The 16,503-nt window shown below is 41.7% G+C and overlaps 1 protein-coding gene across 1 annotated transcript in view; it reads right to left on the reverse strand.

Moving 5' to 3' along the window:
• Nucleotides 1-16,214, reverse strand: part of LOC148420515 (disks large homolog 5-like) — a 43,887-nt gene extending 27,673 nt beyond the window's left edge. The window contains exon 1 of the mRNA XM_088422014.1: nt 15,477-16,214. Within this exon, the coding sequence (XP_088278140.1) occupies nt 15,477-15,783 (307 nt within the window). The 5' untranslated portion in view covers nt 15,784-16,214. The remainder of the gene's footprint in view (nt 1-15,476) is intronic.
• Between the last annotated feature and the right edge of the window lie 289 nt (nt 16,215-16,503).

Raw genomic sequence — 16,503 nt, forward strand, 5'->3', positions numbered from 1 at the left:
GAAGTAAGAAGATGAATTTATATGGAAACGAAGCTGGAGATAATCAAGAAATACGAAGCTAGCCTAGCCTAGGCTACCGTTACAACGGAATATGGTCATAACAAGCGCCACTCAAAGTTAAATAAATCCTTATATATGTGTGTGTGTGTGTGTGCGTATCAAGTGTTGTCATCCCTTTTGCTGGTGATTACACTGTCCGTTACACTCAACCAGGAGCCTCGCGAGACAAGGGCGAATAAATGGGTGCAGGTGTTGGCTCTACAAATGAAGGAGTTATGGATTAAACAGATGGAGACCCGGTAACATGTGCCAATAGTGGCAGATGAACCTGGACACCCGTACTATGACAGGATAGGAAAGGAACAACAGCATGGAAGAATAGACAGAGTGGGAGGTAAGGTAACACAAAGTCAAAAAGCTGTTTATTTTGATGACATTGCAAGGCTAGTAAATATTTACATGCCGGCATTTCCTCTGCAGTTACTAGCAAGTAGCGATCGACTGATTATCAGCCGGGCTGATTGCCAATGATGCACTTCCGTTTCTGGGTTTGCAGAAGGCCACGCTCATTGATCTAACGCCATCCTCTGTGAATAATCAGGCAGGAATCTCGTAACTTTCACTTTATAATATTTCAAACATACGAGTATCGATATTAAGGTACTGTATATTTTTGTCGTATTGCAGATAGAAGTACTTCCGGTTTTGCTGAAGACACTTTTCCGTTTCTGGGTTTGCAGACGGCCGCGCTCATTGAACAGCATGCTATCTGACGGCATCGGTGAATTATCAGGCAAGAAAGCCGTAAGTTTCATTTTCATTGTATTTCACACATTTGAGTATCGATATTAAGGTATATTTTCGTGTTTTGCCGATAGAAGTATTTCCGTTATAGCCGATGAATGCATTTCTGTTTCCGAGTTTGAGCTCTTATTGTCTATTTGTGTGGTTCAATAAACATGCTTTAGGCATTTAAATGAAGTGTTTGCATTATTCTTTTTTTTTTTACACCAATTTTTTACACTTTTACTGCAAATAAATGTCAGCTCCAAATATCGGCTATCGGCCTCCTTTACTACAAATAATCGGTATCTGTCCCCAAAAACCCATATTGGTCGATCTCTAATAGCAAGCATACAAACGTTTAAAATGTTAATTAATGCCAACACTTCACCAGTAATGAATTTCAAACCGAAAGATACAAGCGACATGCATTATAGCACTGCAGGACAAAACTGAAACAATAACATTGAGACCTAGTGGACATTAGAAATTAAACATCTTAGACTATTTACAGGACTTATTTTATTTTATTTACTGCTGAGTGAGGCCTCTGCTTCAAGTTGACAATTTTATAAATCCTCTTCTAGTTGTCATCCCATATCATAATGGACTGTTGCCCATGGCCCATTTTATTTATTGAACCGCATATCAAGATGAGGACAACCATGCTAGCCGACGAGCTAATGAGAGCTCATGAAAACCTGCAACGGCTTTCCTTAACGGACTCCAAGGTTTAACAAATGATTCAAGTCAGTCGAAAAATGCTGATTGATGATTTGTGAGATTTAACTTCTACACAATGAAGAATTGACATTTGAACAGTGGCAAAACCGGACAAATACAGTACTCCCTTAACCAAAAAGTACATACTCAAGTAGGGCTGAAACTAACAAACAAAACACATGACTTTTTTCCCCACTTTTTCACACACACACACACACACACACACACACACACACACACACACACACACACACGCACACACACACGCACACACACACGCACATCGAAAAAAAAAAAACACTAACATGATTTTCTTGTCATTTGTTGATCATTGCGCTCCAAAGTTAAAACAGACATTTGCCAATGTATTGAATAAAGGCATACAAGCCTGTGCAGGCAAAAGAAGCAACAGTGAGATGTAATTTTAGCCATTTATTGATCATACAAAAGTCACAAATTGCTTCTCTATACTACAATTTATGCTGAGACGCTCACAAGCATGAGATTCAACTCCAGCTCCAGAAGTAAATCAGTGGGCCACACCTCTTATTGGCACACATGAAACACACCAATTACAGTATGTAAGGTAATTAAACTTCCCGGCCCCAAAAAATTAACATACTTTATTTTATGTTTAATTTTTACATTGCTTTTTCTCTGGAAAAAAATGGTTGTTTGGGTGCTGGAAAAAATGTTCCAAAAAATGTGTAAGCAAATAATCAGTCAAACAAATCAATCCAGTGTTCTACTTGGCGCTGCTGGGACATCCAAATTAAAATGGCAAACTGTGCTGCAGGTCGAGCAGAGATCTCGCAGTGTGATAAAACACACAGTCTTATAGAGAACACACCGTGCGCGAGTGCCATCAATCTAAGAAAAGCACCAACGACAGCTAACTGCAGATGTACTGATGGCTTCCTCTTCACACCGGGAAGGCGGGGAGGAGACCATTGCCAAAGAAGGGGCAAAAGCAGAGCGAGCATGAGGTAGCGAGTTTGACTGGGTGTGTCATGGCCTGACAGCACGTATGTACAAATGCACACACACTGAGGAGAAAATTTGAGGCCAGGTTCAGCCCGTGGGAGATCTTTAAAGTCGGCAGCCTTGACGGGAGCTTTAGGGTCATAATTCATTCTGTCGTTGGCATTGCTTTATGGACTAGGACGGAAACAGGGAAAGAAAAGACTTACATCTACACACACACAAACACACACACAAACAAAGACACAAAACACACACAGAATGTCTATGTCCTCAGCTGCTGCACACAGCAAACTGCTGAGCAGGCACGTTGTGTCTGTCCAACAAAAGGGCTGTTGTCTCCCTCCTTCCTCTTTGTATCACCCCCCCACCCCCCTTGTGTCTCACTGGCGTGTTACAAACAACATTGTTCAGGTTTGTACAAATAACGTGTCTGATTTTCCTCAAATTGAAGTCTGCATTGTAAATGAGCCTCAATTACCACATGCTTGAACAATAAAAGCTTCACCTCAAATAAATGCCTCATGTCCCCACCTCCAGAATGACAGGTGCTGCCAGCATTTACCCTCTATATGATAGAACCAATGTGAACTAACAAATAAACTGAATGGCTATGTTTACAAGTAAAAGTTAAAGACGTGTTAAAGCTTATTTGTAAATTACAATACTGATAATTTCATTTAAATTAACACAGAATCCTATTAACATCCTTTCATTGATTGTTGGTTTATTTACTCTAATATAGAGAAACGGATCTGGCTTAAAACAAATTGAAAGCATTTACATGTTTTATAATAGTATTAAACAGTGTAACTGTTGTATTTATCCCCAATTTGAGTTAACTGCAGTATTTTCAATCCAAACCAAATGGTGGTTGTAAATATCTTTTTGGTCACAGCACGGTGGTTAGCACGTCTGCCTCGTGTTTCAGAGGACCCTAGTTAAATTCCGGCTTTCCCATGTGGAGTTTGCATGTTCTTTCCATGCTTGCATTGGTCTTCTCCGGGTACTCCGGTCTCCTCCCACATTCCAAAAGGATGCATGATAAGTTTATTGGACACTCTAAATTGCCCTTCGGTGTGATTTCGGTGTGAGCGGTTGTTTGTCTCAGTGCACCCTGTGATTGGTTGGCAACCAGTGTAGGGTGTCCCCCGCATTCTGCCCGAAGACGCCTACTGCCAGCAAGCCAGAGACCCTAGTGACAATAAGCAGCTAAAGAAAAAGGGTGGATGGATGGATGTTTTATTGTTAAGAAGTGACAAATTTCTCTATTTCAGGAAATATAGCGAGCAAATGTCACTAGCTAGCTTACTGCTAACTTGCATTACAAAAACACCATAGAAAAGCTAACAAAACTAAAATCAGTGTTGCACTTGCAGTCGATAAACATTCAACAGCTATTTGAACACGAATGGTGCTGCAACACAGTTTCACGTATGGAATTATCATGCAAAAGCTGTTGTATCGTTTACATATACTATTTAGTTACTTTCTATGTTATTAATGAAGGTTTTCATACTGTATAAACCAGTGTTTTTTTTTTCTGGCATTAGAAAAAAAAAAGTTTAAAACACTTTGGGGAATTTATTTCAATAGAGAAGAATGATTTGCAACAAAAGTAAGTTGAGTCATGAGCATGGTTAGAGAACAAATTACATTTTTAAGTCAAGGTAGCATTTCAAATGAAATGAAGAATGTACAAAAAATATGGAAGAGAGAGTTTAGTCCATTGTCAATGCTGTTTTTCCTGTAGTCACTGGGAACTGAAGCAGTCATTGTAGAATGTAATACCAAAATAGATGGTGAATAAAAGAGAAAAAAAGGACCCCCCCCCCCAAAAAAAAAAACAGGGCAAGGAAAGTGTTCAAGAAGCAAACAGGCAACAAAACCTTCCCAGCAGAATCTTGCTGCCCTCTGTTAGAAGTGTGTTTATATCACTGTCACAAGGCCGTGTGTATGAGTGAGTGTGTGCAGCATCAGGTCAGTTGTGAGGCAGGCTGCGTAATCAGCTTGCAGCCGTCTGCATAAATATGAATCTGATTATATTTACTCAGCAGACGACGATGTGCTGAATGACTCTTGTGGCTTGTGGTTTAATTAGAGAGTTTGTCAAGAAGGGGGGGAAGTGACCTGAGACACACACAGTCCTCCAGTATTCTGACGCACTGCATGACGGGCTGAATAATGAATGACTTGTTTGTATGTTATTCTCCAGTGAGCGTGCTAGGGGTTTGGCAATGCCTTCCAATCAGAATTTTGAAAAGGTTTTAAAATGGCATGGCACGGCAAAGATTAAAAGACTTTCATCAAAGCAGAAGACAGCTATGGTTCATCTATGTAAAAAGGAAGAAGGTGGGCAATTCTCAAAAATACAAAATCAATAGAAGGCAGTGTGTCAAGCTCCAGTGGAACTGGCAACCTAAAGAACAGGTACTGAAAAGTTGGATTCTTTACAAAAGAAATGAAATGTCCACCACACCAAACTGAACCAAACACTGATTTTTGGTCCTAATGAGTGTCCTTGTATGGGTACGGATGCACAATTAATCAAATTTTAATTGTGATCACGATATTAGCTGCCATGATAAATTATGCGATAACATTTAAAAAGCCAGCTACGTACATGTCAAATCAAGCACTTTCAGTCATCTTGCCACCAGGGGGCAAACGCAAGGTTAAGACTTCATTAAGCTTAAGATTCGAGGATACAAAACTGATGATGCGTCCAAGTCCGTGCAATAGATGTATTGTTAACTGAAACCTCTGGGAGCACCAGTGACACCCAAGAAAAGACTGGGTCATGATTTCGAAAAGGGTGGTGACATCTGGAGAGACAGAGGATGGCTGGAGAGACAATAACCTGGGGTGGGGAGGGTTGGCACGTCTTCCGAGAGGAAGAGCCCAAAGCAAGCTACAGACACAGCAACAACAGGAAAATACCCCCGGGGGTGCCCGAGAGAGCAGGGAATTGGGGGGGTTGAAAAGAATGGCCACCATCATTGTAAACATCACGGCTGAACACTTAGGAACTGAGGCACCGAAGCCCACACCATCGACCTATGCTCCAAACCACAAAGCAAGGAAAATCCAGAGTCTCGGGGAAGAGCTATAGCTGTTGAAGAGGCAGTACAAGACAGCAGGAGAAGGGGTGAGAGCTGCGGAGTCCCGTATAAGGTCTACAAGAACTGCCCCAAGCTTAAACATTAGCTTTGGAGAGCTCTGAAAGTGTTGTGGAGGAGAGGGCAGCTCGCCAAGTCATGGAGGGATGCCGAAGCAGTGTACATACCGAAGGACGAGAAGTCTGAGAACAGACTAGTTTCGTGTCATTTCCTTGTTAAATGTTGAGAGCAAAATCTTCAGCATTATAGCAAAGATACTCTCCAACTTCCTGTTGAGGAACAATTACAGACACATCAGTGCAGAAGGGAGAAATACCGTGAGTTCCTGGTTGCCTGAAGTACACAAGTGTGGTAACACAGCTAATCAGGGAAGTGAGAGAGGGCAAAAGGGATTTGGCAGTGCTGTGGCTGGATCTCACCAACACCTATGGCTCGATACCCACAAGCTGGTGGAAGCTGTACTGGAAAGACATCTCGTCGCCCAGAAGGTGAAACACCTCATCCTGGACTATTACAGCAAGTTCAGTTTGAAAGTCTCTTACGGTAAGTTGACATCATATTGGCATCAGCTGGAAGTTGAAATAATCACTGACTGCACATCTCAGTGACCCTCTTCATGCTGGCAATGAATACCCAGAGTAAGTCAGGAGTAAGACAACCTCTCATTAGAAACTTCATGGATGACTTCATGGTGACGACAACCGTACCAGGAGCCAGCTGGATCCTCCAGGGTTTGGAGTGCATCATGAAGTGGGCACGGATGAGTTTCAAACCGGCAAAGCCCAGGTGCTTGGTAATGAAGAAGAGGAGAGTTACAAGCAGATTATGCCTCAGCCTGGGAAAACATCAGATCCCATCAGTCACTGAGAGACCAGTGAAGAACCTTGGAAAGGTCTTCAACTGCAGTCTGAAAGATTCAGACTCCATCAAGGCAATCAGCGCTGACCTAGAGAGCTGGTTAAGGAGGTTGGACAAGTCTGGGCTCCCAGGAAGATTCAAGGCCTGGGTCCCACAAAATGGGATGCTTCCAAGAACCCTCTGGCCTCTCGTCATTTATGAGGTTCCCATAACTGTGGTTGAAGGTTTCGAACAGAAGGTGACCCGTTATCCGCGAAAATGGCTGGGATTCACACGGAGCCTGAGCAGCATTGGGTTGTATGGCAACACCAACAACCTCAGGCTCCCATTCAGCTCAGTCAGGGAGGAGTTCATTGACACACGGGGACGGGAACACCTGTAGTAGTCGGGGTCCAGAAAAACAAAAGTGTCCAGGGCAGGGATTGTTGTGAGGAGAGGGAGAAAGTGGAGAGCGGCCGACGCAGTCCACCAGGCAGAGTCACGTCTGAAGCATAAGGCTATCGTGGGGATAGTGTTACTAGGCAGAGGTGGACTTGGGAGCCAACAGCAACCTGATTCGACTGCACCAGTGGAAGAGGTTGGTGCAGGAGGAAGTGTGAGGTTCAGTTGAAGAAGAGTGAACCAACAGTTGCCATGCAGAAGCAGGGTGCCTGGATGAAGTGGGAGCAGGTGATGGAGTGAGTCCCAGAGGTTCAAGTTCTTGATCCAGGGGGTCTATGATGTTCTCCCAAGCCCATCCAACCTCCACACATGGGACAAAATAGAAACATCCGCTTGCCCCCTATGTTCCAAAACAGGTATGCTGGAACACATCCTGAGCAACTGCTCCAAGGCGCTAAAGCGAGGGCCGGTACCAAATGGAGGTATGACCAGGTCCTCAAATCCATCGCTGAGGCAATCAGCAAGGGGATCAAGGCCAACATCATATCAAAGCTATAGCTAAGGCCATCTGCTTTGTTAGCGAAGGACAGAAACCAGAATAAAATGACAATCACTTGCTCTGCAGGTTTGCTCTCCACGGCCCAAGACGGGGGGATGATAGTTGACCTGGAGAGGCAGCTGAAGATTCCACCGCACATCACCCAGTCCAAATTGAGACCTGACATTATCTTGGTCTCAGAATCCACAAAGCAACTCATCTTGCTGGAGCTGACTGTTTCCTGGGAGGTGAGGATGGAAGAGGCCCAGGAAAAAAAGGGAGAGACGTACCAGGAGCTTGTGGAGGACTGAGTGAGACTCCCTACCGGTCTGCTTTGAGAGCGCTGGATAAGCAGCAGAGTGAGACCTCCTTCTCAGTCGGGACCACACACCGGAATTAGCCCGTTATCTCCCGAGCACCGATCCAGGCAAATAAGCTTCTGCGGCGGCGATCTAAAGGGTCGATTGCCGTACGGATTCACTCAAATCATATTTTATTTTTTACTAAAGAAGGGTTCAGTGAATGAGCATATGAAACTGTGGGGTTCGGTGCCTCCAACAAGGTTAAGAACCACTGATTTAGAATCTTTAATCCAGCTAAAAAATAAAAAATCCTGGTTTTGGAATCTGCGAAAAAGGTGGAGTAAATCCAATATGACCCCTCAAAAACCTCCAACATACAGACTGATACTTGAAGCCAGCTTTCCGTCTGAAGTAAACATGCTAACCACTTTTCCACCATGCTGTACATTTGGTTTATCGCTACTTGATTTTTGTTGGCCAACCAAAAACAAATAAAGGCCAAATAACATCTTTAACGGAGAGAGTTCACGATATCTTGCATGAGTATGCATTCTGGCTCACCTGGCAAACACAACCAGGGATCACGCAAGCTCGACGACGAGCAGGTCGATATCAGCAAGATTTATCGAACACTCATTGATTTTCTTTGCCTCACACACCCCACAAAGCTGAGACAGCCAGGAGTGACGCGCTGGAAAGACTGCGATCCGACTAAGAATGGGAGCACCCAGAGTCATTGTCTTTGCTCTCTGCCTCTCAAGTAAACTTAAATAGCGGTACTCGCGTCAACTGACTCGCCCCAGCAAAGATAATGACAACAGGATCATCAAACAATAAAATATAGTGCTCGAGTTAGAACATGGGCCGCAAAGGAGAGTGTGGCTGCAGAAAGGGGAGCTGCAAAGGCGTGATAATTGCGTGTCTTACAACAGCAGTTTACTCCAGCCGGAGAGGAAAACACAGGGTTTAATCCTCTCTTGAATAACTACAGGATGAGACGCACAATAAACAGCGGCTCTCCTTGTGCGCAGTAAGTCAACACAGTACTTAGTTTATTGTGCTTTGAGGAATATGATATTTCAAAATGTATTACAGTACTTTTATATCCTTTACTTATTCTGTTTTTGGAATTGGGCTGAAAAATTAACTGAATTCAAACCTTTCTAAAATTGCAAAGTGTGCATTTTTTTGGGTTGAGGTTAAACTGTATGTAAAAGAGCATGTAGGCCTACATTATATTCATTTGTTTTTGTTTTGTTTTTTGAGATTCAGTGAAGAAATGCAGTTCCACAGGTTTACATTTCATTGAGCGAAATTGAAATTGAAATTGAAATTGAAGTGATGAAGCTAAATTTGTTGTTGTTGTCGCATGAATAACAACTTTGTAACGTATGTTTATGCCACACTTCTTTGGTAGTTTTGTAAAGTTGTTGAGCACACACTTAAAAGAATGCGAGTCAAAGTGTTTTGTAAAAGTAGATCTGCAGCTCTATTTTTCGAACTATAAACCGCAAGTTTTTAAAACAAACAAATGTGTGTATCTGTTCAAGGTGTCAATTCATGGAACAACCATGAAATAGAACTGAAAAGATATGAATCAATGGCTGAACTTGAAAAGAGTTTTAAAAATAAATAATTAAAAAATATTTATAAATATGTCTAAATTGAAAAAGATTGTGTATAAAAGTTTGTGATGTGTAAATCTGATATAAGGTATATGTGTAAATCTGATATAGGGTATACATGATTGTATTTAAATATTTATTATTGTATGTATGAATTATCTGCAATGTGTTTATATGTTCACTAAAATAATCTAGCAATTAAACATTGGGAGACAGAAAAAGATGCTATTGAAGAATTGATTTTGGGTTTTAACTGCTATTTAACTCTGCAGTTTTCTGTTGGTGTCCATCCATTTTCGCATAGATATGTTGGTGCTAAATATGCAAGCATTTTGAGTATGTTAAAGAGAGGATGTTGCTTTTGGAAGGCAATTATTATTTTTTTAATTAACTATAAAAAAAAAAGAAAACTTCCATATAACATCTTTGTGGGTGAATATCAGGTGTTATGACCTGCGCCTAATAGTTCAGTGCAGCTTATCTATGACAAAAAAAAAATGTTTTGCTCAATTTTTGCAGCAGCAGCTTATGGTTTATAGTCCGGAAAATGTGGTATTTGTTCAAATTTTTCCAGGAAATGCTCATTTTCAACTTGATTTTTAAAATAACAATCAGATTCATTTGATTTACAATACAGTCTTACTTTCAATTTTATTATTGAACAAACAATAATTAAAAACACATTCATACAATTTCCGCCAAATGCCACAACACACACCAAGTCATCAAGGCTAACTAATGGATTAGCAACCCTGTTCAGAGGCAGGCCATGATTATTTATTATTATTTGCTCATGCCCACTCCACTCACAAGTACAGTCACCTCCTTTTAAAGCCATACAAACTCAAAGTCACAAATTGCAGCTATTACAAAATCCCCAAATGACACTCCTTTTAGAACTACATTGGACCTTAAGGGAAAAATGTAAAATGTAAATAAACGCCATATCTCTGAGACAAGCCTACGAGTCAGATCGCGGACAATGTTGGCAGCCGCATGAATAAATGAACAGTATTTCAGGATCAGTGCTAATCCACAGTGGCAACAATCAATGTGAGAGGTATTAAGGCTTCGGGGAAGGATTGGCAGTAGCAGACCTAAACGTTTTAACAAAGCTTCCCCTATGCCAAAACCGATGGGGTGGGAAGTATCTACATCTCCTGCTTATATTCAGCCCTCTGGTTCCATCCCGCTTATAGGCATGATGCCTGTCGTGAGAAATCCAGTGCCAAAACGAGAAGACTGCCCGCACATGCTTGTAAGCACAGTTACTGATGAAATACACTTTCATCAGGTGTGGCTTTACTGAAGCGCTGTCGTAAATCTGGTTGATGCTCACCTTTGAATCGTTGAGTGCACACACACACACACATGCGGCCTAAGCATTTCTACGGGTTAACCTGGTACAGCAGTTCGTCCGTTGTCATGGAAACAAGTCAGCCAATGTAATGTGCCGTGACCGCAGCAGCCACCGACGGCACGCTTGATGACGATGCAGCTGAACTGATGGGAATTGTACGGCACACCGAGCGGCTGTCATTTGACAACCCAGAGTCTCTTCACATGAATCAGACAAGGCCCTTGGTAAGATATGACATTTGGTTTTATACCGTACAATGCTATAGCAAGTACAGTACACCCCCGGGTTACGGCATCCCTGGCTTACGTTTCTTTCACGTTACGATCTGGAAAACTGAGTTTTTCGTCCCTCTTCAAGGCATTTATCCCGCTTTACGATTAACATCAACAACTGTCATGACCTGTGAGGTTGGTTGTGTTTTGCCTCCCTCATAAGGCATTTTTAGGTAATTGCTCTTATTTTCTGTTGGCGTCAAACTGCCTCCGCTGCAGTGGGTCACTACAATGCATGTCTGCTATTGGTCAGTGTCTCGACTCCCTAAGACAGTGGTCCCAAACCACCAGTCCGCGGACCGGTACCCGTTCATGGATTAACTGGTACCGGGCCGCGTTTACTGCACCTGAAATAATGTTTTGGAGATTATTTAGTTTAACAGTTCATATGTTTGTGACTGATGATTGTTGTTTTTGTTCCGCCTCCCCCCCGGTTGACCGGTCAGTGGTGATAAAAAGGTTGGGGACCACTGCCCGAAGATACCGGTCTTCTATTGGTCGTTCCCAGAAAAACAAAGATGCTGGTCTGCTATTGGTCAGCTTCACTAGTTTCAAAATGGCAGAATAGTAAAATTTTGTTCTTTTGAAAGTATTTACAAAACCGTATTTATGGTGCATTTTAGTGCTTAATTCAAACTTGAATTGGTTAGTCATGAGTCCCAAGATTGCTAGTGATGTTAAAGAGAGAAGTACCAAGATGATTTATATAGAAACGAAGCTGGAGATAATCAAGAAATATGATGCTAGCCTTGTCTAGGCTACCCTTACTAGGGAATATGGCCATAACAAGCGTCATTCAAAGGTAAATAAATTGTTTATATATATTTATATATATAAATATATATATTTATTTATGGTGTTATTTAATTGTATACATGTATATTATATATAAGTAGCACTTACTATACTAGTTTGATACCAATTTTTAATATGCGCTTTATTTACAATTTTGATGTTTTTACCAAGGGTTTTACACGCATTAGCTAATTAACATAGGTTTGGATTACCCACCATACGGCAAATTCGCCTTACGAGCAAAACCGTGGAATGGATTAATCTCGTAAACCGGGGGCCCACTGTATAAGGGAGAGGCAGACCTCAGCCTGGTTGCCAAGCTCAGATGAAAGAGGAAACTCTAAGTAACACAATCATACAATGTGTGTTTGTCAGACATGATGAAAACCCATGCAAAACAGAACACCACATAGTGATTCCAAACCAAATATAACTACAATTACAATGGAACCTTGGTCCACAAACTTCGTTCTATGCCCACCTTGGCCACTGTCAAAGATAGATAGATCTGATACAGCGTACACATATGTCTGTCAAGTTTAAACTGCCAGTGATCTTCTAGCTTCTCAAAGAGTAAACAGTCAAAAGAATATGATAGAGTACCGTTGTAAAGACCTGATCAAAACTCTAAGACCACAGAAAAAATAGCTCAAATTTACCATTTTGCTAATTAAGAACTAAATGCGTGTGAAGTGGTGCAACGCTATGCAAACGCAATAATGCAAACTTTTGGAACTTGTATCATAATATTTTCTTCCCCAAATATAAGATGTGCCTGTATATGACGCATCATTGATTTGGGGGTCGTATTCTGCTTATGTTCTATGTTACCATGTATAAGATGCACCAACACTTTGGCAACAATGTAAAAAATATAGCAAAACAGAATAAATCTCATCTTTTGTAAACTCTTTATATTTTCTTGTGTTCAAATTCCGAATCACCAAAGACAGTACAGCATGCCTTCTTCACAAATTTTGCAAAGGCACCAACTACAAAACAAATTAGGACTTGGCGCCATAGATTTCAAGAAAAGGGCTGCTTATGCATACCTAAATCGCCAGGACAGCCATCAACATGTGCAGAGGCACAGGCGGCGCACATATTGAACATTTATGAAAATTTGTCATGGAACCAACAAACATTTGCACATTTAACCAATAAAGCATATGACCTTCAACATAAAGTCTATTTAGTTTCATTATGATCCATCAAGTAGTTTCTGAGATATACTGTAAGTATTTAGAATGGCGTCAAACATTTTGGAACACCCTGTATATAAACCCCTCGCTAGTGTAATGTTGAATGCGCTCAAAGCTGTTCTTTTCCTTTTCCTCGCGACACAGCTGAAGTTCATTTTACCATAAATACCCGAAGTTGAGCCGCATCCGTTTGTCACCAAGTTTATGACTGTGTGTATATGACAAAAGACCGAAATTAATAAATGAGTCAAATGGAATACCTTTCCGTGTTCTCAAACTGGTGCACTCCTAATTGAATCAGCTGGAGACATAAATTTTACATCATCCTCTCAGTTTTACTAATATTACTGTGTGTGAACAAGAATAGACTCGGACATTGGTTGTTATATTGGAAAAAACGCCGTAACAACTCGACTAACACGAGCTGCTGTTAGCTGCAAGACGCGCTTGATGCTAACAGCAAACTGATGTCCCACTCATCTAGCCTGTACCAGTACAGTACATGTGTCCTGACAGATCAATCGTCTGCGAATGGTGTCGGAGTTAAAGAAAAAAATAATAATCTAATTTTTAAGTTAGCATTTATAGGACACAACCATACTTTCGGCCTTCATTTTTTGGGGAAAAAAAGTGTATCTTATATTTACGTGAATTACAGTAATTTAAAAATAAATACAGTAAATACATAAATACAGTAAATAAATGCACTGAAATAGGCTGTTTATCATCTCATCAAAAGTTTAAGACCATTGTTCAAAAGAGTTTAATAGAATGCTCGAAACCAGAAGAAAAAAATAAAATAAATACATCTCAGTAGGACTGATGATGATTAAATGTTCTTGTTAATTACTTCAAAAATTATTTTGAGCATGCTTGATGTGAGTTTTTCCAGGAAGCTAGTAGGAACATTGTTCCAACTGGTAAAGATGGCTTCTGGAAGGAGATAAAGCATCAGGAACTGATGGCCTTCTTTGTAAACTTCCCTTGTCATCCACTCCCGAAGGTTCTCTGTGGCATTTAAATGAGGGAATCATGTCCAAAAAGTGAAGATCTACAGCAGAGGTGTCAGAAGTCGGTCCTCGAGGACCGCTGTCCATGTTTTCCAGGTTTCTTTTCCTGACACACCTGATTCAAATGATCAGCTCATCAGCAAGCTCAGCAGAAACCTGATAACGATCCAGATCATTTGAATCAGGTGTGTCAGGAAAAGAAACCTGGAAAACATGCAGGACAGCAGCCCACAAGGACCGACTTTGGACACCCCTGATCGACAGCCTTGTCCTCTTGAAATCGTCAGCTGTTAAGACTCAGATGAGGGCCCTCCGCTGCAACATATGCATATGCCATCGATGGCCCTGCACCACCTGAAGCTCCAGTGTTCCACTCAAGGAAAAAGCACCCCAGATCATGATGGAACCCCCTCCCACTATGCCGAGTAAAATACATCTCAGGTGGAATCTCATTGTCATGCCAGTAACACTGGAAACCATGTTGATGGAATCTGAAATGTTTTCTACCTTTTACAGAGAGGGTGGCGAGGGTCCATCATAATCTAGGGGTGCTTTTTCCATTTAGTGGGAAACTGGAGCGTCAGGTGGTGCAGAGTCAGCAAACGATGGATGCTTACGTGCAGGTGTTACAGCGGGCATCCCTCATGATTGAAGGCCCTCCTCTGAGTGGTAGCAGCAAGACTTCTTCACTTTTATGCTACTAAAATGAAAGCTATTTTTCAACTGGTCTTTGGATTTTTATCCAATCTGTATTTGTCTAAATGTGTTGCAGAACCATTTGTGTTCAAACATTTTTTCTTCATATATATATATATATATATATATATATATATATATATATATATATATATATGATATATACATACATATATACATACGTGACAGACAGACATAGATAGATAGATAGATAGATAGATAGATAGATAGATAGATAGATAGATAGATAGATAGATAGATAGATAGATAGATAGATAGATAGATAGATAATGTGTGTGTGTTAGCATTCACATGAGGTTTAGAGGGCTATAGGCTAAGATGTGTTTGCTTTATGTTTACATTTGTTTGACAGGAAACTTCAACTAACAAGAGTGCTTGCTCCTCTGAGGTCCTGCAAAATCTGTACATCAGAGGACGAGATTCGGGACTGGTGGTGTAGGGTGATCTGCGTTCAATATCAGAGCAGACCTCGTGCAAGTAAGGCCAAAACAGTTAAATGCCTGACTTTTTAAACTTAATGCGTGGGATCTAAAAAAAAAAAAAAAAAAGAAAAGAAAAAACCTTTTAAGATTTTAAAAATGTCTATGTGTACACCATGGCTAATGGTAACACCGTAGCAAGCTTTGGTGGCCGACATAACATGATGTGGAGGGCCAAATACGGATCGGGAACTTTAAATTTAACAACTGGCCTATATTGAAAAAGAAATAGTTTGACATTTTGCAAGCAAATCAATCCCCCGTGATTTACTACAGTGTCGCTGGAGAAGACCACCCAGGTCACAAACTAAACAAAAGCCCCACTTCCTACCGGTGTTGTGGTCCACGGGTACGCCGCCGTTGTTAGCCCCAAAGAGGGCAGCGTGTAGGTCGGGGTACGCTTTCTCCAGGGCCATGCACAGGTCCAGGAAATGGTCGCTCTCCTTGTTCGTCAGCATCTTCAGCAGCAGCTCTACTTTCTCCGCGCTGGAAGAGCAGTTCTGGTCCAGTTCGAAGCGGTCGAGTTGGCTAAGGGCCCCCGAGACAACAAGAATCTCGATGACCCGGTCAGCGTCCGTGATGGACTCCACTAAGTTCTGGTGGCACTGGTGGAGCAACTCTTTGTGCTTTGGCTCCATTGCTACGCGCGGAGATAGTTGCCTGCCGCCGCCAACCTTGCTCCTAGCTTCCCCAAAGCTAACGCGCTAGAATATCGCTAAGCGATCAAAAGTACCGAGAGATTGTGGAACTTGCGTTAGTTCGCCAGAGCCGAAGCGGCATCTGGGGAGCAATGTTTATAGTATAATAGTGGGAAAGGCACAAGGAGCCATATTGGTTGCCCGGGGCTGTTGACTGCAATAAACAGCAATACATTGTCCCATCTTACTCGCGTGTGGCGATTCAAGTCGTCTTCCGCCTCACTTCCGAGAACCGACACATTTCTCTACCCTTCTCGCTCTCTAAGGGAAGCATTCAACGCGCCTTCGGACGACTCAAATGCTGCGGTAGGGGGACCAAAAGGGAGGGGAAAAAAAAGTCATGGAACTCCGCCGCTTAGCTTCTGCGCTACAGTATCCTCCGCCATGTCTGGGCAACTCAGCAGCTGCTGTCCGCTGTCAATCATCGCGCCGACCAAAGTCCATATGTGGGTAAAAAGGCGGGGTCACAGGGAACCGCGCCCACTTTTTCAATGGGCGTGAACGTGACCTCACGTTACGTCGAAAAAATGACGACAGCGTATATATTTTATATTTACATGACAAGTAAATGCTGCATTTAATCAAAAAGAATGCAAGAATATATTTTAGTCTGCCTATTTCTCCTTAGTGAGTTAATCGTGCTGATATGTGGCTTTCAAT

The sequence above is a fragment of the Hippichthys cyanospilos genome, chromosome 8 (assembly GCF_059441005.1).
Source record: "Hippichthys cyanospilos isolate Australia breed blue-spotted pipefish chromosome 8, RoL_Hcya_1.0, whole genome shotgun sequence".
Lineage (NCBI taxonomy): Eukaryota > Metazoa > Chordata > Actinopteri > Syngnathiformes > Syngnathidae > Hippichthys > Hippichthys cyanospilos.